This window comes from Salvia miltiorrhiza, chromosome 7, assembly GCF_028751815.1.
Source record: "Salvia miltiorrhiza cultivar Shanhuang (shh) chromosome 7, IMPLAD_Smil_shh, whole genome shotgun sequence".
Taxonomy (NCBI): domain Eukaryota; kingdom Viridiplantae; phylum Streptophyta; class Magnoliopsida; order Lamiales; family Lamiaceae; genus Salvia; species Salvia miltiorrhiza.
In genome coordinates, this window is record NC_080393.1 from 48,113,538 (window position 1) to 48,136,389 (window position 22,852).

At 34.7% G+C, this 22,852-nt stretch overlaps 2 protein-coding genes and 1 long non-coding RNA gene across 5 annotated transcripts; 1 reads left to right on the top strand and 2 right to left on the bottom strand.

Moving 5' to 3' along the window:
* On the bottom strand, positions 1–3,093 carry LOC130994573 (bax inhibitor 1-like). Of its 2 annotated transcripts, XM_057919615.1 has the most exons (6): positions 2,838–3,093; positions 2,105–2,248; positions 1,901–1,992; positions 624–810; positions 381–536; positions 1–291 (listed from the first exon to the last, which is right to left on the bottom strand). In XM_057919615.1, the coding sequence occupies exons 1-6, from the start codon at positions 2,952–2,954 to the stop codon at positions 241–243; spliced, it is 747 nt and encodes a 248-aa protein (XP_057775598.1). In that variant the 5' UTR covers positions 2,955–3,093; the 3' UTR covers positions 1–240. The 2 variants fall into 2 exon arrangements, with proteins under 2 accessions (XP_057775598.1, XP_057775597.1); XM_057919614.1 differs by having other exon boundaries at positions 1–536; positions 2,838–3,064.
* A 9,050-nt stretch (positions 3,094–12,143) lies between these two features.
* LOC130994574 (uncharacterized) lies at positions 12,144–18,928 on the bottom strand. Of its 2 annotated transcripts, none has more exons than XM_057919617.1 (15): positions 18,307–18,928; positions 18,100–18,164; positions 16,654–17,505; positions 16,485–16,548; positions 16,286–16,348; positions 15,726–15,789; positions 15,540–15,633; positions 15,387–15,470; positions 15,196–15,285; positions 15,028–15,055; positions 14,293–14,703; positions 14,108–14,166; positions 12,950–13,059; positions 12,790–12,877; positions 12,144–12,718 (listed from the first exon to the last, which is right to left on the bottom strand). In XM_057919617.1, the coding sequence occupies exons 1-15, from the start codon at positions 18,698–18,700 to the stop codon at positions 12,461–12,463; spliced, it is 2,724 nt and encodes a 907-aa protein (XP_057775600.1). In that variant the 5' UTR covers positions 18,701–18,928; the 3' UTR covers positions 12,144–12,460. The 2 variants fall into 2 exon arrangements, with proteins under 2 accessions (XP_057775600.1, XP_057775599.1); XM_057919616.1 differs by having other exon boundaries at positions 14,293–14,814.
* LOC130994576 (uncharacterized) lies at positions 15,071–15,730 on the top strand. The gene is made up of 2 exons (XR_009091800.1): positions 15,071–15,219; positions 15,477–15,730. It is a non-coding gene; the product is annotated as an uncharacterized LOC130994576 (long non-coding RNA).
* Positions 18,929–22,852: the final 3,924 nt, after the last annotated feature.

Genomic DNA, 22,852 nt, shown 5'->3' on the forward strand with positions numbered 1-22,852 from the left:
TGAAGCTAAGAAACCAGTTGGAACCAGCTTTTGCTAGATTCAAATAACGCAAGTAGTGAAAAAGATGAGAGCCATCGGGCTTCAAATGCAAACATGCTCCATCACCAATGTAGTCGACAACGGTACTAATTCATATCCTACCATTACCAAACAAAAAAGCAAACACAATGTTTTTATACACAGAATTATTTTCCAAGACGAACTTGGTTCAGCTCCTCTGTAATTTCAAGCTGGGGTAACTCAGTTCCTCTTCTTCTTCTTCTTTCCTTCCTTCTCAGATGCGTTCTTCAGCTGCAACAAATCATCCAACTTCACGGTAAGCAAATGAAAAATAACAAGATAAAAATAGATACACTAATAACATCATAAATGACACCTACCATGATAATTAGAACTCGTACAAACACAGCAACAAAATCAGTAAACAAGGTAAGAGCATGATTCACGTAGTCCAGGTCTCCCAAGTGTGCTTTCTCAATAATATCCTGGGTATCAACTACTATGTAGCCCACAAACACCAAGAGTCCAAAATACAACTGCAACATAAAATGAGCGTGAAGGGAATTAAAGCACTCAATAAATTAATATGTTCATCGACTCCAAGTAACAAAACAATTCAATACCTCAAATTTGAATAGAGCCATGGAACCACCAAAAATTGAGGATGCAAAGTGCAACCAAAGTAGGATGGAGAGACCAGAGGAAAGAAGACCACCAAGGTACAAGTACTCTCTACGCCTAGCAAGCATTGCAGCTCCAGAAAAACAACCAAACGCCAGAGAACAACCAATGAAAGCACTAACCACAATGCTGCAAAGGCAAAATTTAACTAGGTTAGTATACAGAGAAACCATATACCAACTTCAGCTTGTCAACATTCAGCATTACAGCTGGGAAAGAATAGTCTACTTTCAAGTTAATTTAGAATTTAGAATTAATCCTTGTACTTTTGTTTGTTACTTTCATTACCTATACGCGATTATTTTTAAATTAATATTTTTCCCTAAAATTTGGTCCCAGAACTTTGTAAAAGTGTATCTTTAGTTTATGTTAAAATTATGTCTTGGTTCTATAGTACCAACAAGACTTAATATAGATACTTTACAGAAGTGCTATAATTTTAACTAAATGTAAGCATAAGGACTCATTAGTAGCAAATAACAGCATATGGATCCAATTCAAAAAAACTGAAAGCAGAAGGGGCAAAAATGCATTTTCCCATTTGATTAAAACTATATACAAACAAAGACCAAGTGAATTCACAAAAACCCATTTTGAAAAGAAAGGTTAGGGTAAAAGTCAAACATAGCAGGGTGCCATGACAATCTGGATGACTCCCTGACTCCCGAGACCTCAGTTTCAAAGCAAAAGCATTGCAATAATCTATACTACAGATACTGAAGGAAATTATGGTTCTGGGGTTCTCATGCAGTAACCGAGCATATGGCAAAGTGTAAACAAGGACAAAAGTATAAAAAGTGTGCATGACGGACTTGAAAATACTTCAGTAACAGACAATAGCAAAAATATGTGATACTTCCTCCATCCCCTGAATATGCAGGGAATCTTCTGGCGCGGGTTTTAGTAAAAAGTTGTGTGTATGGATAGTAGAGAAAGGATCACACGTTGAGGGTATTGTTTAATTGATTTATGGGTAAATAAGTGTAAGTTATAAGAGTAAAATTGTCAAAATTAATAGAAAGTGCATATATTTGGGAGACGAACCATTAAGAAAATAAATGCATAATTTTAGGGGATGGAGGTAGTGTATTAGATCAGATTAAAGTAAAACCTTAAACTTTATTCCTGATGGGCCAAATGAAATCAACAGTGGTATCCAATAAGATAACAGCATAAATATATCTCCAAACTCATACACTCTCTTAGGAAATACACATACCTTGGGTCAAATTCAATGGCCAGTTGAACCAAAGGACCTATCGAGGCTCCTTCAAGGAGCGCTGCAGCCATGAGAAGGGAGACTTTCTTTTGCTGTTAATCATCAAAGAAAGTAAGGATCAAAATCAAAAACCTAAACCAAAAGTTTTTGAGCAATAAACAAATAAAAAAGGACTCTATTAAAAAAAAAGAGCGGTAGGAAGACCTCTTGGTGAAAAGGAGTAGCTAGCAACCAAAAGATGCAGCCCATGCATCCGAGAGAGGTCAGTGTACCGCCCACGTTCCAAAGAATGTGAAGATAAACCCCAACTGCCGATGCCAACAATGCGCAACATAGAGAAAGATACACCTGAAATCAAGCAGCCACATTAGTAAAACCCCTCCTCTTTTCTAGATCAAAATTAATATAGATGTTCAACAAACTTTAAAGCATAGCAAATGGAATATTCATAACAGATACTTGTTTCCCAATGAGTATTAATTTTCCCATAACCAAAAACTGCAAAAGAACTCGCATCAAAATGAAACCGAAAACCCACAATCTAGCAAAAACTTAGTCCACTGATGAAATAGAACAATCGGAATCAGTCAAATAAGGTATAAGAATGCATGCGACAATAACAAAATTCGACGTTATCTTCAACCACCGAAAATATGAAAATGTGTCAGGAATGATATCGACAACTCATCGATCACTAAATCTGCCGAAACTAGCTGCAAATAGTCTAGGTCAATTAAACAGAACCGATTCTGAAATATACTAATTACCCTCATAAATCATGAGAAATCGAAAGAAATTCAATTAGGTTTCTGCCTAATCGCAACGTGTACACATACCAAAACACTAGAATCATCGGCGTAAAATCTCGTAACATAAGGAGTTAAAAACCTAGAAATTAATCAATTGAAAAAACAAAGAGTCGGTGAGGAGAGAAAACCTGTTTAAGATGTGTTTGAACAACGGGAGAAATCTGCCGGAAATTCTTGAGTGAATCATAACTCCATCGGTTTCGAGAGGAAGATTGCGAATCGAAGAAAGAAGAAAACGAATCCATTGATTTACCTTACTTTTTCTCGAGAGAGTCGTGGGTCTGTTCTGATGAAAAAAATTTGACAGTTTACGTTGGTATATATATAGAACGGGGCGGGGCAGGTAACTTCGTGGAAGATGCACTTTCTTTGGTCACAAGTCTTTGTTTTTTTAATTTCGTAAAAAAAAGTCTGTTTTAAGAAATATTTAGCCGTTGATCGTTTTTTAAGATTAAAAAATTATTCAATTAATTGAATTTATTACTTGTTGTTTAATTTGGGTAAAATGATTAATCTAATTAGCCTCGAGGATAACTCAATCACTCAATTTGTTACCATTCAAAATAAAGAAGAAACAAAAGAAAGGGAAATACATTATTATTGATTTGTTTTCATTGTATTTTTTTTTTTTTTTTGGAGGATGATTCATTTTCATTGTTGAATCAAACATTTAATAAAAATACTCCCTTCATCTCACTTATCTTGAGACTTTTTTTATTTTGAGCGTCCCACTTATCTTGTGACTTTTCCTTATTTGGCAAAAGATTTATCTTTTATTCACATTTTCACTTTTTATCTACATAAAATAAAAATTTCTTAATTTTCGTGCTTAAAAAATCTCATTATAGGTGTAACGGAGGGAGTATTAGCTATTGTTATCATTCCTCTCATTTATTTGATTCTATTTCCTTTTTATTCCTCTATTTGAACCAAACAAGCACTTAAGAAGCGTTAACTTTGAAGGATTAACTTTAATTGATAAAAATTATAATGTTAATCCTTTATTTATTTTGATGAATGACAACTTTGGAATATTTCAAGGTCCTTGATTATTTTTATCATTTAAGCTAATTTTGCTTGATTCTTATCTCATCAAAAAGATGGGATTGAAGTAATCATACCCTTGAGAATAAAAATACTCAATGATCTATTTTATCAATCATGCAAAGTAAACACCCCTTATAATATAATAAAATAAAATAAAAAGAATAAGTCTCTTCTTTTATGCTTTTAGGATTAAAATTACATCTATCTAGAGTTATAGTGGAATCCTCTATATCAAAACCGTGGGTCATTCAAATACAACTAAAAAGTTCTAGTAGCATCTCGAGCGTTCCCACATTGCGACGGATTGCTCTACCACGCACAGTTACCAATCAAAACAAGCCACATCATCAAATGTACGGTTGCATGAATATACATTATTTTCAGTATACATTATAAGCACTTATTGCGCGATCTACCAAGTAACCTACTTAGAGCACTCCCAGCAGATCACCTAAATGCATCACTAACTCTAAATTTAGGTTAAAATAATCGAAAATGAGATAAAAAATGCATCTAACAGATTCCCTAAATTAGATGGGACCCACAAAAAAATTTTACACCTACCTAAATTCAATCTTAAATTTACACCCACCCTAAATTTATTTTAAACTTATAATTAGTAGGGCCCACACATAATTATTGTTTTTATGTAGAAAATAGGAAATCTGGTGTATGCATTTATAAAATCGAGATCCTAAAATTAAATAGGAAAGCTTTAGGGAGGAATACAGGAGCATAATTTGTGTGCCTAGCAGTAGAAGATTAATATTCAATACTTGAGATTCTGGGTCCGAGTTTTTTGTCGTGCGATTTTTAAAAACAATTATTTACTTTTTATATAATTTATAAAAAAAAATAATAACGTTCTTTGCTTTTTCGTCTGTTCCATTAGTAATGACTATTTTAAAAAAATACTCTCTCTCACAAAAATTTATGAACTTCATCAATATCTATCACTTTTATCATTTAATCACTCTTTATTTTTTCATTTGTCCCATTAATAATGATTATTTTCAAAAAACAATACTCTCTCTCACAAAAAGTTGTGAACTTCACTGTTTATCATTTAATCACTCTTCTTCTTAATTACTATAACAAAAAATAGGGAGTCATACTTAGTGGGAGTAATATACTTTACATTTTTATAAGATTGCGCATGATTATTGATGGCACGGGTTTTAATAAATATTAAGTGAGTGTGTTATTAATGAAAAAATGAGCTCACTTTTATTAAGTGAAAGAAGAGTTTGAAAAAAGGAAAATACACACTCTTGTAAGACGTACCAAAATAACAAAAAAAACATATTCTTATGGAACAAATGAAGTATTATTTATTGCTGGCAAAATTTTAAAATTTTCTATTAATACCAAAATCCTCCTGATTGTAATGTAATGTGATTAGTTACACTTTATTTGTTACTTCATCCGTCCCTATTCAATAGGTCATGTTTTCTTATTTGGACGTTTAATTTCAATAGGTTACTTCCTAAAATAGAAAGTTAATACATAGCAAATATCCCGATAATTATCTATTCTTTATTTCTCTTTTTTACTTTTTAGACAAACATATCCTCAATAAACATTACTTTATCTCTTCTATTTTATTATAAAATATTTGTTTCTTAACATTCGTGCCCAAGCCCTATGTCCTATTGAACTGAGACGATGAGAGTATAAAGTTGTGTTTTTTTTCACAAGTATAAAGTTAAAGGGAATAAAAAACTACGTATCAGTTGAAGTGCGTAAAGTTTGAAGGCTACTAATCGATCAAATGGTGAAAAAATACTTCATTTTAAGTGTACCAATGTGTCACACCCCAAATTTTGGAGGAATAACTATAATCGAGGTGCGACTAAATCATAATAATAAATAAGGGAATAATCTTGTGGAATCCGAATAATAGGATAACAAGTAGGGCAACGCCCCTTTAAATGAAGAAAGACAAATATCCAATGATACTAATTAATCAACAACATTGTTGGGAACCTTGTGGAATATCATAACCCTTGTTTTGATGATACCAAAATTCATAGGACTTATATGTAAGACTAGAATCGTTTTGAACTCAAGTGTTAGAGTTCGTTTCTAGTTTAGTTGCGGTGTCGAAGACTGAAGACTAAAGACTGAAGAACGAAGACTGAAGACTGAAGACTGCAGTTACCAACTGAAGTATCAGTTGAAGAATCAGTTGAAGACTGATTATTTAATGCGAGCAAAGGACTGATACTAAAGACAAGTATCAGTTGAACATTCCTCCAAGGACTGATCTTCCAACGTTCAGAGGAATCCACGTACGCACAAGTACAGCCGCATTAAATGCAGAGATCTCAGAATATCTTATCTCTGCAGAGGTCATTCCTATCTGGTGGTTACTTTTCAGAGATGTCACATCTCCTGTCCATCAAAGAGAGCCGTTTCCACACAGACAAGGAACCTCAAAGATTGAAGCCTCAGCCCAAATTCGAATTGCTCTCCAACGGAAGAAATCTTGAGGACGATTTACGCCAACGGATCTATTCAAGAGTTCTCCTACAAATAGCGCTCGAGGATCACTTCAACCTTCACCGATTCAACGACATAAGCTGAAGCTCTGCCGAAATTGCTACTCAGCCTAAAGCTTAACCGCCCAAAGCTTGAATCGAAGAAGAGAATTCCAAAGCCAAAATCAGTCACTGCTGATTACATACATTCTCTTAGACCCTATGCATATATCTGTTTACCCAGAAGCCAAAGGTCAAACTTGCTTCAAAGAACTTGTTCTTTGTAAGTATAGTTGGCACTCGTTTAAACCTCTCCCCCATAAGAGTGTTTGAGTGATTCGGAGTTCAGGAAGGTACTCTGAACTCTGAGTGAAAAGTCTGAGCACGAGGTGTGCTTAGCAGGGAAATCCTACGCGAGGTGTGTGGGTGCTGAAGAGGGGTTATCTTCAGTTTACGGTTGTGTGCACCAGGCAAGCACACGAGTACGGTTTGCAGTGCACCAAGCAAGCACTTGTGGAGTGGATTGTTGGTCTGATCAACCAGCCGTGGATGTAGGAAAGGGTTTTTCCGAACCACGTAAAAGTCTCTGTGTTATTTACAGCTTTCAGTTTTACATTCTTACTTGTGCTACTTCCATTGATAAAACTGAATACTGATTAACAGTAAAGAGAAACCTTAATCCAACTATCTGCTCCACCGAGGCTATTGCGAAACTATGTTTAATTTCCGCTGCGTATGATATTAATCTGACTGAACTATCCACTGATAGTAAGGAAGAGCGATATCATCTCTATCTTAGCAAACACGACTGAAGCCCTTACTTGGATCAGTTAAGTTCCAGCAACTTAACTGATAACTCATTACTGAAGAGTTTTCAGTATCAGTCGTCAACCCTGTTGGTCAAAACTGTTTTCAGTAAAAACAGGAGTCTTTGTTTGCGTGCAAAGTTTCGCTTCAATCTCTGACTGAGATCCCTCTGATAGAGGTCAGTAGATTGTCATAAAAATAGCCTATAGGTGTATTTCCCCCCCCCCCCCCCATACACCTATTCGAGACCCCCCGGACCTAACAAACATACTAAACCTTATGATCACAATTTTGATTTCATGCTTCTGATAACCAATATTCATTAATCATAATAATTGAAAGTCAAAAGTCTAACAAAGATCTCCAGACAATCTGTATATTCAGAAGATTGTGTACGATATTGCACAATCAATGGCAACATCTCATCAACCACCAACAGATGAGTTCAACATAACTATTACTGAAAACTCTGTGCGATCAAAATCTCTAAGCATTAAAAGCTCTCAAACTCTCTGTACACTCTACAGTGAATTTTCGAAGAAGAAAATTTTTCTAAGTCTAAAAGATCTCACATATGTTCACTCAGATTCTTGTAATCTCAAGTTTAGGGGGGTGTATTAGTTAAAGACTTTAATAGATTTCTGTAGACTTTTAAAGTCCGGGTGTATTAGTTCAAGACTTTTAAAAGTTTATAAAAATCTGCGTGTATTCGTTCAAGACTTTTAAAAGTCTATAAAAATCTGGGTGTATTCGTTCAAGACTTTTAAAAGTCTATGAAAATCTGGGTGTATTCGTTAATCTATGGACTTTTAAAGTTGGAATGATTTTCATTGATTTCATTGAAAAAATAGGCATGAACAAATCCGAACACGGACCACGAGAATTCACAAATCCTGAAAAAACCCCGCGCTCGTTGGGATCCAGCGCCCGTGGCCAAGAAACCAGCGGCCGCTGGACCCTAGCGCGCGTTGCCAATGATTCCAGCGAATGCTGGGGCGCCGCAGCCGCTCAAATAAAATTAGGGTTGGGCTGCTGCCCGCTCATATATATATATATATATATATATATATATACCACAAAGCTAGCGCCCGCTGGACGCTAGCGATCACTGGGTCACCTGACATAAAATGCTGGTTTTCCCCTATCATTTTGCTTTGTAGGGCGATAAAGTGAGGCGCAGAAGTGATTGAGTTAGATGGTTGATGCCTCCTATTCAATATTCCACCTCAAAAAGTCCATCAGATTCTAGTCAGGATAATCTTGCAGCACATATCAACAGTGTATCATTGCGTGAAAAATCTACCAACTAGAGTCATGCTCTGCTTAACGTCGTATGGGATCTTGAACGTGCTCAAACTGTGTACCGTGCATTTATTTTCGATGCATTTGAACGGAAAACAACCCTTATGTTTCACGACTCTCACCTCCCTCTTGGAACAATTTTTTATTTTTTATTGGAGAAAACAGGAAAGAACCTGTCTGCTTATGCCGTGACTATTATCTTAAGTTGTGGGTACATTTGATTTTGGTCACAAATGTGTGACAGAATGATGTCTCTCTTCTTACAAACAGAGGCTTCACTTCTTGGTGAATCACAAAAAAAAAGAGAAGAATTGATAGAAAATTATTTTTAGTAGGAAATTGAGACTGATAGCCTGATTATCTTCAGGTTTAATTTTTGGTTTTCATCGAGTGTTTTAGTTTTTAATTTTCTTCTTGTCTAGCTTTATAATTTCTCATGTTATGTATTTATCGAGTATGAGTTGACTACGGTATGTACAAGATAATTCTAATTTGTTAACCAATGCTTGGGTTTGTCGAAGACTTTTTATGGGAATGCAATTTGATTCTTCCAGTTGGATTTGATGTGATTCTCGCTGGAACCCAGTGGCCGCTGGGTCTCCAGCGCTCATTGGCCCTTAGCGGCCGCTGGAAGTGGGTCTAGTGCTCGTTCAATTCCCGCGCTCGCTGGGTTTGTGTATTTCAAGTCCGAAAATATCACGCCAAATTCTTGCTAATTCATTAAAAATTCAACCAAGAATTCATTCAAAATCATCAAGAATCCGTGAGAATCCTATAGACTTTTAAAATCCACAGATTTTTAAAATCTACATAAATCTTGAACTAATACACCCCTCTTAGTATCGCGCAAATTATTGTGTGCGGTCAACCGCGGTTGACCCATATATGCACGTATATGTGCCAGTTTCTGATAGAAAATAAAGAAAGTAATGTAGTGGTGCAGTGGTAGATGATAGTGCCTCATTGTTTTCCAAAGGTCACGCGTTCGAAACTCCTTACCCCTACTTTTTCGATTTTTTTCCTTTTTTTTTTTTACGTTTTTTATGTTTTTTTTTTTCTGGTTTTGTTTCCATTTTTTTATGTTTTTTTTCCTTTTCCTGTTTTCTTCATTTATAGGTTTTTTGGGATTTTTTTTTCCTTTTTATTTATTTATTTTAGGTTTTTTCTGGTTTTTCCATTTTTTATGTTTTTTTTTCCTTTTCCTGTTATCTTCATTTTTTTGCATTATATATATATATATATATATATATATATATATATATATATATATAGGGTTAGGTTCAATGAAAAAGGCCTAAATGTAAGAAAGAAGAAAGAAGTAATCTCATCCGTTGATCTTATCTAATCTAACGGACATGATTTATTCACGCCATGTTCAACGGATTTTTTTGTTGAACATTCGTGAACATATACAATATTTTTGGGGGTTCTAGGTTTCGACCCCCCATATGTTCAACGAAAAAATCCGTTGAACATGGCGTGAACAAATCATGTCCGTTAGATTAAATAAGATCAACGGATGAGATTACTTCTCTCTTCTTTCTTATATTTAGGCCTTCTTCATTGAACCTTGGCTATATATATATATATATATATATATATATATATATATATATATATATATATATATATATATATTTTTTTTTTCTTTTTAGTATTTTCTTTTTTTTTTCTTTTTACTGTTTTTCTTTTGCATTTTTTTATATATTTTGGTTTTTTTTATCCTTTATGGTATTTTCTTTGTTTTTCGTTTGTTTTTTTATTTATTGTTTTTATTTTGCATTATTTTATATATTTTTGTGAAAAGTGTAATACTTTTAAAATATTACATTCTTCATAACAATAATTACTTTTTCTGACGACAATAATTATTTGAGCAAATAACTAAAAGTATAAGTTCTTGTGAGTAAAAATAACAATTATCGTGAACAAATGTTTCAAAATTATTACATTTGTTTATGATAATAGTTACTTTTATTTATTAGAACTTGTATTGTTAATTATTTGATTAAGTAATTATTATAGTACGAAAAAATAATTATTGATATGAATAAAAGTAGTGCTTATTTTTACTCATTAGAACTTATATTTTTAGTTGTTTAGTCAAGTAAAAATTGTCCTAAGAAAAAGTAACCATTAATATGATAAAAGGTAATGTTTTAATAATATAATACATTTCTTCACAATAATATTTATTTTTGTTCATAAGAACTTTTACCTTTAGTTATTTTCTCAAGTAATTATTTTTGTAAGTAAAAGTAATTATTGATGTGAAGAAAATTAATGGTATTTTCACTCGCTAGAACTTTTATTCTTAGCTATTTGGTCAAGTAATTATTGTCGTAATAAAAAATAATTTTTTAATCAAATAAGAAGTAATTATTGTTACAATTAAATGTGATGTTTCTAAATAATTGTTGCTTGACCAAATTGTTAAGAATAAAGTATTAACAAGTGAAAATAACATTACTTTTCTTCACATCAATAACTACTTTTACTTACAAAAATATTTATTTGAGCAAATAAATAAAAGTACAAATTCTCATAAATAAAAGTAACAATTATCATGAACAAATGTAATAATTTAGAAATGTTACATTACATCATATCAATACTTACTTTTCATACGACAATGATTACTTGAATAAAAGTGACAATTATTATAAACACATGTACACAATTGTGGGAACAAATGTATACCTTATACTATTAAAAGTAGATATTCCTATTAGAATTCATGATTTAGTGTTCAAGGTCTACTGTTCAAGTTCTAGGGTTTAGAGTTTAGAAAATATAACACTTTATATTGAATGAAAGGTAAATATTATAATAACATAAGTATACATATGTGCTAACAAATGTATATTTTTTACTTATTAAAAGTAAATATTTCTATTAGAGTTTAAGATTTAGTGTTTAGGGTTTAGTGTTCAGGGTTTAGGGTTTAGAAAACATAATATTTTATATTGAATGAAAGAAAATACTTATATTAACATAAGTCTAATTATTCATGTAATCATTGTTGTAAGAAAAAGTAATTATTGAAATAATGAAAAATAATGCTTCAAAAAAAGTAGCTTTCTTTTTTTGTGAATAATTACCTTTTGTCATAATAATAATTACTTTGGAATAATGTAAAAATTAAAAAAATACAAACAAAACAAAATAAAAAATCAGAAAAAAGTAATTATTATTGTGCAAAAAAATTAAAACTGAAAAATAGCAAAAATGAAAAAGATAAAAAGCTGGAAAAAAAAAGAACAAAAAGAACAAAAAAAACAAAAAAATGAAAAGCAAAGAAAGAACCAAAATAAAAACAAAAAATGGGGTAAGGGGGATTCACCTTCCCTTTAGGTGAAAGGTTGAAGACGCACTTATCCACTAGACCACATTAAAGGTTTGATTTTATTTATGAAATTCTATAATATACTGTATTAATGCGGATCAGGGTGACCGCAGAACTCAGTATCGAGCACACTTCTTTTTAATCGTTTTTAGTGTAACATTTTGCTCACTTAGTTAGAAACTTTTTTTGGAACACCTACCCTCTATAATAGATGGATTTTGTATTAAAAAGCAAACATAAGTAAGCGACAACATGTTTCGTCATTTAAGAATAAAGGCAAGCATTCATCACAATCGAATAATCGTAATTTAATTCAAGCAAAAACTGAAAAACTGCTTTTTTTTTTTTTTTTTGAGATGAACTGAACAGCTGACTTACGGCAATAAATAATTAATTTTAAGATTATTTGGATTCTTTAGGGCCAATTATTAAAAAAGGTATAAAAGGACAAAGAGACCAACAAGGTTGAGGTCGGTCCAAATGCAACCATGGACCGCCTTTGTATATTTTTTTTTTGTTAGGCCCAAATGGGCTCTGCTATTCTTCGTCTTAGGCCCATTTGCGTCGAGTGCTTACAAGGTAACTATATGAATCATAGTATACACAAATTTCTACGAAAAAAACATCTAAAGAATTGCCTTTAAATACAAAAGACTACAGAGGTAGAAGCTCTACAAAGAAAACACATTTTAGGATCAAAGTAAACTAATGACCTACTTTGTATTGTAACTGGATTTTAAATCTCTCTGTGAAACAGTTGCTCTGATACCTATTGATCCACGACAGCTTCGGCCCGTGCTTGCCTTCGCAGCCTGTGCTTTCTGAGAGCCTCATGGCATGGGGCGAAAAAGTCGTGTGCAAGAGCTTCATCTGCGCTGATCCTCTGCCGTGGATTCACCATTAAACACTTATCTACGAGATCAAATAGTGAACTTGGTATGGCATCAAAGAAATCTTGTCGTCGTGTATTTTGTGCACACCAATCCTGAAGACTCATTGGCGTCAAGTATTTTACATCGAGCAGGTCCTGTTGCAAAAAGAGTCTTACAAGTCTTGAGCAAAATGTGATAGTGATCAAGATTTTTGTATTATTTGTACCATTGAAAATACTGATTCATGGCTGTGCAGCTTTGCAACTTCCCAGAGAGCTTCACTGCCCCTTAACTTTGCTATCTCTTTTATGTTCCTGTTCATGCAACTGTTAGAATGATAGTCCAAATGAATTTTAGTATAAGTAGCTAGTGTCCGTAGCTCTTACTGTTCGGCGTCGCCAGTGAAAGGTGTTCTGCCAATCATCAGGTACAGTAAGGTCACTCCAGCAGCCCAAATATCAGCTCTAGGGCCTTGATGTAGAGATCTGAACAATACCTGGAAAGCATGATGAGCATTTAGCCTTTGTTGGAGAGTAAAGTTTCATTCCTCCAAATTTTTAGAGCCTTTCAATTCACAGATTAACCATAACCATTCCCACGAACTAGCAAAGATGTGCATCCAAATCCACAATCCATTTGCATTATAAAAGTGCCAGTTTTTTAAAATAGTATAAGAGACTACTATGGGTTCATAGGAAAAGAATGGTTTGAGCCAGCCATGTCGCGATGCAATAGAATCAATAAAACAACCAAGTTTTAAAAGCACCTTTTTTTATCTTCAGTAATAGAGTTCTCAAAGGGAAAGATGAAAAGCTAGTAATGAAAGCTCTTATGCTTTTGATAGTTCTATTGAATATATTTTGCACAAATTTCTAGACCTTTACAACACTGGAATTCAGCCAAAACAAAAATCAACTCACAGGCAATGAGGCAAATAAAGAGTAACATACTTCTATTCATATGAGATTGTGCTTTGAACTTAAATGAGAACCTACCATACTAATTGACTTAATTTTATTTTTTTATAAGACAGGAAAAGAAAAAAATGAATCTGTTTGTGTGTTGATTCTGAAGTTGGCACCAACAGAGGGCATAAAAGAGAGGAAAGAAAATTGATGAATTATCAGATCCTTACAGTCAGGTGTAATTAAAGGGACATGCCCATGAATCAGTGACAACTTTGTCAGAACTTGCATTTGCGGTATTTTAACACCTCAAACTGAACTTAAATGGGCCAACGAACTTCTTGACTCAAAGACCTGCTTTTATTTTTTTTACTCAATTATTTCTTAATAACATCAAATTATCTACACGCTTGTCTTAGTTTTATTACAAAAAAGGGGGTAGCTTAAACAAAGCCTAAGGTTTGGCCTGTTTTAAAAAAATAGAACCCTTGCACATTGACCCAGAAGAGGACAATGGAGGCGTAAGCAAAATTAAGACATCAAGGAAGTGTTTTGAAATAACGAAAATAAGCTTCATTTTACCACCCAATTGGGAAAGAACAGAGTGAAATAATAATGAAAAAAGTTCGAGCAACTTACTTCTGGAGCCTTAAAGCCTTTAGTACCCGCACAAGGACCTTCTCTGGCAGGCTTCCCATCTATAAAAAATATTAAATAATTATTAGTTGAAACCCATCAACTTAAAAAGGTCCTATATTTCAATTAATGAAATCAACCAACAATTAATGGATTAGCAAATAAAGAGGACAAAAAGAGCAGAGAACCTTTGCTTTTAAGCTGTCCAGCCCCACGAATGGCATTTCCATTGGCATGCAGTGGCATTGGAGTGACATACAAAAGTTTGGTACCTGCATCACCAGCAGGTGCAGCAACTCTTTTTCTCTTTGATTTGGGAGCATCTACAGATCCATGATTTCCATTCTGCATGGCTTCCTGCACCAGGCTTAACAGTTCCCGCCTACCATGGCATGGTAATGGTTCTCTCAACCTTTCCGCACACTCTGTTCTAGTGCTTGTTGCATCCTTTGCAGAAGTTACCCCAGAACCATCAGCACCCTGACTTTTAATGATATTCCTACCGCTAGCTTCAGTGATAACCTTTGATTTGTCAACCTTCCTTTTCAGGTTTCCAGGAGGTAAAAGGGATCTACAGACTTTTCCAGCATTTTTGTTTACTGCATCAATGTATGTTGTATCCATTAACTTCCTACTCTTTGCAGGTGACAAAGAATTTGTCAGGCCAATACTGGTATGATCATTCAAATTTTGGTGAACTTTGCAATTATCTGAATAAGATAGGAAAAATACAATTATCTTATATGGTATGGAAAATTCAATCATCTTATAGGCCCACGAGCTAGTCTTCAATTAAATATTAGATTAGTATATTTGAAGCTTAAGCAAGTTACTGAAACAAATAATATCTTCCATCAGGTCCCCTCCACTTGACATGGCAATACAAGTATAAAACAAGTTGATTGTATAAGAATAAACCTCACCGGCTGTCCCATACTTTTTGTGCATATCCTGTTGATCATAAAATAAAAAAATTATTAAAAGATAATACATCAGGTTTGGTGCAAATGTGAGGGAAAGGTGAACACACGACATAGAAGTTGGAGAGAGAGAGAGGAGAGGACAATCAAACTTCAAGAGCAATGACTCACCAATGCAAGATTGAAATCAATCAAGTAACCCTTGTTGACCTTGCGAGAGTAAAGAAAGTTTCCAGGTTTAACATCTCTGTGAACAAATCCCTGTAAGCACAAGGGCGATCAAAACTTATTTTTTCATATTTTCCTTTCAAAAAGAATTAAACTGCATGTAATGATACATGCATCTTTACATATTCTCTGACCTGCCTATGTAGACCAGCAAGGGCTTTGAACAGACAATAACCATACCACTGTAGGTCAGCAACATTCATATCTCTTTTTAAGATCTGCAGGTTGAGGTATTGTTACAAGAGAACAAGGACGGCTACAGAGAGAGATTAAAGGAAGATGATTACCTCAGGTCTATCATGCTGAACATGTTGCAAAACAAGACAAACAGCACTCTTACTCTTAAATGAACCTTCATACTTTATCACAAAGTTTCTCCCCCTGTCATTAAGAATAATAAGCAAATCATTACCACTGCCAAAATAAAATTTCAGAAGACTTGGGATATGTTAAGAATTAAAAATATTGTTTACCCCAATCTCTCTAGCATTTTTATCTCATTGTTCACATAATTTTTATTGGCGTTGGCATGAGGACCTGGAAAACCATTAAAAAACAAAAAAGTTAAAAGTAGCCAAACATTTATCCAGCTGTGGAAGTTGAAGCATTCATTGTTCAAAAATACTCATTAGAAGCACTAGCTGCTTTAACACATACTTGAATATCACAAGAGTAACACAACTACCTTCTTACATCTAAGTATTTTTCCCTTTCATCTCACTACATTAGAGGTGCATAAAAGATTATGCCTTACAAAGGGGCTACAATCAGTCTTAATTTATAACTGAAGTTTCATAACAACAAGAAAGGCAAAGCATTTTCTAAGAAAGAATCATCCACAAGTTTTCAAGCTTTTGCACTATCTAGCAGGCACACAAAATTTTACCATTTTGTAGAACATCTAATTCTGCACGACTACACTCAATATGATGCAACAGTGGAAACTACACAAAATATGACACAGGATGTATGTATGATTTGACAGAAAAAGTAAATGACTAAATACAGAAAATTATAGAGAAGGCTATCATACATTTTATGGCAAATATTACTCCATCGTCTTTCCTTCTTGCCCGGTACACTGTACCATAACCTCCTGCACGAAATAAGAAAAAAACTTTGATCTATAACACATAAAAAATTACTCTCCTGCTTATATGTGTATATACATATACCTCTGTGTGTGGATGTGTGGGTGAGTGTGTAAAAGATCTTGAATAGTCAAATGATACCTGAGCCCTCTTCTTGTTCCACAATAAATGACTCAAATTCCGGAAAAGATTCTTGCTTAATATTCTGCAAAACATGCATATATCTTAATTCTTCTGAGGTAAATATATTTTTATGGAAACAAATATACATCCACATTGGTCAGCCCATAAATCTTAGATGCAAGCTTACATTGGATATGGAGGAAGGCTTTTCCTTATTCTCGGCGGAAGCATCCCTCTTTTCTTTAGTGTTTTCAATCTGGTCGCAATCAATCTTTTTCGTTTGCTGTACAGAAACTGGGGTTTTATCTCTTTTACATTGCTCTTGAGCTTTATCAGTAAGGCGCTTGCGTTTCTCTTTTGTGGGGCAGATATCATTCTTCCTATCATATGCTGCACGCCTGGTATCGAGATTGAGGGTAGAGGAATGCTTCATGGAATGATTCAGCATGTCTCCCTGGCTTTGTAGATGACCTTCTGTTCTTGCTCTGATGAAAATGCGACCCTTATTATCGGATTTAGGCAGAGCCTTTTCAGCATTATCTTTGTCATACTTAGTTTTATGGATTCTATCTATTGACTGATGTTCCTTATGGCCTTTGCAACTACCAGGATCGTGTACAAAGACTTCCTTTATTTTCCCATCGACGCCTTCAGTCAATGAATCACACCCTTGAGCAACAGCATCACTTCTTTTTTGTGTTACTATCATCTGCTCATCTAACTTAGATGATGCAGAAATAGTCATGGAGTTAATAACATGGTCTACTATACCATTGTCACCAATTCCACCCCCTTCTTCAAAATTACTACTCAATGGATGCGATGGCCTTTTTGGAGAAGGGACATAATTTAATAATTCCTCTGCCATTATTTGGGGTCCATGTCGAGTACTGCTTATCTGCATGTTCGGAATTTCAGCTTCAGCAGCATTTTCAGTTTCAGAGTTAAATTCTGACTTTCTATGTGCTTCGGGTATAAACACATCTCTTTCGAGATTCCAGCAGTCAAAAACTGAAAGTGTTGGGAGGCTTGATATACCCTGAAAATTGGTGCAATATTATGTCATTGAAAATCAATGAAAGGTTCTGGTAAGTCATTGCCAATGAGAGATCAAATCAATTGTGAGAAGCATGCTGTAAATACTGAGTTTCAAGTGAAGCATAGAAAATATGAGATGCCAATGAAAAATAAGTTTCAAATGGAACTTTTAAGTAATGGGCAAACCAGTTAATGCAGCCATGAAACAGCCTTGCATAATAGGTGAGCACAAAGATGTGCAGCATTGAACATGCGCGAATATAAGATAGCGCATTCTTGAGCACTGAATCATTTACGCACAGTTTGATCATAAGCAACACCAATGCTCTAATGCAGAACATGACAACTTTCATTACTCTCCTGAAACATGTTTGACTATTGCAATTATGATTCATTTTGTTCATACTATCTATGACATATTATCCTGACAGTCAGAGAATACGTTCTAAATAACAGTTATAGCAAATCACATATTGCATATCAGTAAAGCTTCGGCAGTTCCTTATGTAACCTTTACACAACTTAAGCATTATCATAAGTGTCCGACCAGATACACAAATCCCCGTGAACTTCAAAATTAGCACCTCGAACTTACTTGAGTGGTGACATTCTCAAATTTGTGGGGAATTGTAATCGCGATCTGGTTTGAGCTTTTTACATCTGTCATGTATAGAAAAGACCATGCGCCCCTTCAGATGAAAACAAAGTGAAACGCAAAAACGAAAACAGTGCAGCTCATTTAACTCACAAAAAACGCTAAATAACTAACTAATTAAGAGAGAGGGAGAGAGATGAATTTTACCATTTAAATCCAGGTCAAACCTCTTCGTTTTCGTAGTAAGAAAATCCTCGTCTGCTGGCACCCTCTTCCTTTTTCTACAATACGTCCTCTGTAAGGCATTTAACCTAAAATGTGCCAACAAACCCGGAACAAAGTGTGGCAAATCCAAGTATCTTGTAATCAAATCTGAATTTAACAAAAATTGGGCGAGAGCGGCAGCTCCGATCGGCGAGACCGTGACGAGGTCGTCATCCGCGAGTCGGAGAGGAGAATTAGGGATTGAACAGAGGAAGCGTATGGAATCTGGAGTAGAACGGAGAGTCAGCTCGGAGGGATGGGTGGGGCGGCCCTTGGAGAGCAAAAGTCCGAGCACATTCCACGCGGCGGCGTCAGCGCTGAGCTGGTAAGCATCCATCAGTTGTCAGATCCGGGAAACTTCAGACGAAAACATACATGAAATGAAATGCAGAGAGCAGAAATGGTTTGTGATTGATGGGGGTAGTGTACAAGGGTTTTGGAGGAGGAGGCGGGAAATTGAGGATTTGGGTCAAATTTAGAGAGGAATTGAAACATCGCTTCCACGTGCGGCTTCCCGCCATACCAAGGACTTGTTTGGCCTTCACTAAAGTTACTTCAAATTTATCCCTTATTTTTATCCACAAAAAAGTGTTATGTTTACTTTTTTATAAATTTGTGCCCTTTATTTTTCAATTTATTTATAATTTATGCCATTAATGAACCAACTCAAAACAATTTTATCATCTTTCTTAATACTCGTATCGGCACCAAAATGGGGCACTTTTTTATGATCGAAGGGAGTAGTATTTTTGTTTGCATCTTTGGCACACGTAGTGTCCCAAAATAAAAAAGGAAATTATTTAAAAGATTTCAAATCAATTTTTTTCGAATTAAGCTCCAAATAATTTGCGAGCGCCTTGATTCTTTTACTCAGTCGGGTATAGAAAATATCTACTAAAATAATATTTGAACTGTAATTAATAGGGGTGAGCAAAATCGAACAGTTTTTTTCAAACCGAACCAAACCAAATCGGGCGGTTTGGTTCGGTTTTTGTAGTGAAAACGATGCGGTTTGGTTTAAAATTTTTCAAACCATCAATTTTCGGTTCGGGCTTGGTTTGAAAAAACGGTGCGGTTTATAAACCGAACTCGCCCGAACTTTTTAATATATTATTATAATATATTATATATTTTATAAATATTAAATTAATATTAAAAATTTCAAACTCTAATGCATTGGTGCTTATGGGGTGTCTTAGATGGTGGTCCCCACCTAAGACACACCCCTCTCCAATGCATTGTGTCTTAGAGGGGTGCTTAGATCCTTATTTCCACAAGATTCATATTTCTACACTTTTATTTTTAAATTTTAAATTTCATTAAAATTAAAATTCTACATTACAATAATTAAAATAAAATTAAAGACATAATTAAAATACGATAATAAAATAAAAATTACAATAATTTTCTAGGACTTAATCGGACCAAAACGAGACCAAATGTGCTCCTTCAAGTCCAATTTTAAAATAAAATCCCCAATTCTACACTTTAATTTTAAAATTTCAAATTTTTATTAAAAATAAAATTCAAACATTACAATAAAAAAATATTACATAATTTAAATAATAAAAAAAATACATAAAGAAAATTCACATTTCTACACTTTTATTTTCAAAATTCCAAATTTCATTAAAATTAAAATTCTACATTACATTGATTAAAATAAAATTAAAGACATTTAAAATAATTAAAGCCAACGGTCCAATTTTTTTTAATAAATAAATAAATTTCAATTGTTATAATTTGAAAAAAAATCAAATTTTCAATTTTTTTTTAATAGGGCGCGTCCCGCCAACCATTTCTTCTCTTCGCCCCGGGTCTCCACCAAGACACGGCCTCGCATTAGCTCGGTTCTCCAACGCAGGCAGCAGTTTGGCGCACCGGATCGAGGCTCCCTTCGATCCTCCAGTTGGAGATGCTCTAACCTATTCACTACACTTCAGACCAATTTGCACATCTAGACCAATTTTCAGCTAGGATTCCCGCCGCCTCCACCCCACCCCATTCTGGCCGACTGCCATCCCCATTCCCCACCCACACTCGTCGACCCGAGACCCCTGCCGGCGCCGCCTCTCCGTCCAGCTAGGGTTCCCCGCTACGCCCGCCCAGGTCCAGCAGTCGCGAGACTCGCGACGTCGCCCAGGTCCCAGCCGCCCCGTCGGCGCGTCGCCTAGGCCCGACCGAGCCTCGCCGTCGCCCAAGCCTGCCTCGGTCAGTCACTCTTCCAGTCTTCCTTGTTTGATTTTTATAATTTTGGCATTATTTGTTGTTTATGGCTGAAGTTTTTGAAAAACTTCGATTTATTTGCTTTCTATTTGATTTATCTGCTTTCAGTTTGATTTATGTACTTTAAGATTTGATTTTTTGAAAAACCTCGGACAGTCCCTCTTCCATAATTTCATTTGATTCAGTTTTTCGATTTATGTTCTTGAAGTTTTTCGACTCATTTAGTTACAATAAGCTTATGTTTACCAATGCAGCACCCCTAGTTACAATAAGAGACTTATTCAAACATTTGATTCAGTTGGACAGATTTATGTTTACTGATTTAGTTACAATAAGAGACTTATTCAAATTTATTTACTTATTCAGATTTGCTTTCAGTAGGCAGTGGTTGAATTTGTATGTGGTAATGCTGAATTTTACTCATTAAGCTTAGTAGTGGCAGTGGCATGACTTTCAGAATGATGTGCGTGCTTAATTAAACTACTTGAATTATAAACATACCCATATGTGATCTTATCCTATAATCTTTTAGTCATCTCACAGTTATAATATAATAATATATATATATATATATATATATATATATATATATATAAGCGAAGCCAACAAGTGGCATGTTTTGGCCATTTTAGCGCCAATAGTGTGTCAGCTTATATTTGTTGTGTGATTTGCAAAGTTGTTGGCTGATTTTTGTTTCTTGGTTAAAAACCATTGTTCAACATTATCCACGAACTAAAGCAATAAAGATCAAGACTTCAGCTCCAAGAAAAATAAAGGAATACTCGAATTTGATGGTCGAATACCAGTCCATAGGACATTTTTTTTTATATAATCTCTCCCAATATTTAACCAAACTATTATTATAATTATAACTGTGTGATGGAATTTTTATGTGGCTACGGGCTACCATTTTTAGGCTCTTCGTGAATGCCTTATCAAGCTCTTCGTAAGTAAATTCTATGTGGCTACGGGCTACCATTTTTAGGCTGCATGTTCTTACGTACAGAACAACTAGGAATTTCAAAATGCTTCAATTTATGCCTGTATGTAGGCTACCTGTTCTTACGTACAAAATGCTTCAAAATGCTTCAATTTATCCCATTGCTCCCCTCAAGTTTCAGTAGTTGGGTCAAGTTTCGACTCTATAGTCTTGCATGCTTCTTTGCATGAGTTTTTTATAATTGTTTGACATAATGAATGTTGACCATTCAACTTTTGATGTATATTGTTGCAGTTATGGTGGGGCTCTCTCTAGGGGAGCAAACATTTATAAAAGGTGGAATTGCTCAGGATCTACGTACTGATGGTAGGAAACGATTAACCTACCGACCCATTTTTGTTGAAACTGGTATCATTCCTCAGGTACAGTTAGTTTGAAATTTTTGTGGTGCTCTTCAATTCATTTAGTAGATTACATTACTGATCTACTCTTTCATGGTAAAAAGGCAAGTGGCTCAGCCAGAGTGAAGCTGGGGGCAACAGATGTTATTGCAAGTGTGACGGTATTTTGTTGTCAAACACTCACATTGCATCTTGATTTGTAATTTGGTTTATTTTGTTTTTCTTGGTAACTTGGAACTCTTTTTTAATGCCATTTTATCTTTGGATTTTCTGACGGACTTGAATATCATCCATTCTATCATTTTATTTACAGGCTGAACTTGAAAAGCCAAACCCATCTTATCCCGACAAAGGAAAAGTTTCCATATATGTTGACTGCAGTCCGACCGCTGAACCGTCTTTTGAGGTATATGAAATTTCTTGTCTTTTCTAATGTGTGAATATGTCAGTGTGCTTGTTTGTTAATGGAATCTCAAATACTTACGTAACCAAGAATATTATGGGCAAGATGACAATATATTCCTCCTCGTTGGGTGATTCATATATCATGTGAAGATTCGGAAAACTATGGAATACACGATTGGTTCCAATCCCACTTCTTGGATAGTATAACTACTTCAGTATTCTAGGCTGTGACAATTTATGTTAATCCTTAATAACAGGGCAGATGGGGTGAGGAATTATCCACGGAGCTCTCTTCAACACTTCAAAGGTGCTTGTTGGGTGGTAAAAGTGGTGCAGGTACGGCATACAAGCACATGATGATTAGGTCTGCAATGCATGCTCGGTACATATACAATTGTTAAAATTTATGGTCTCGATGAATTTGCTCCAGGCGCTGGAATTGATCTTTCTTCTCTGTGCATTGTTCGAGGGAAGGTCTGTTGGGATCTCTACATTGATGGTCTTGTTGTTAGTTCAG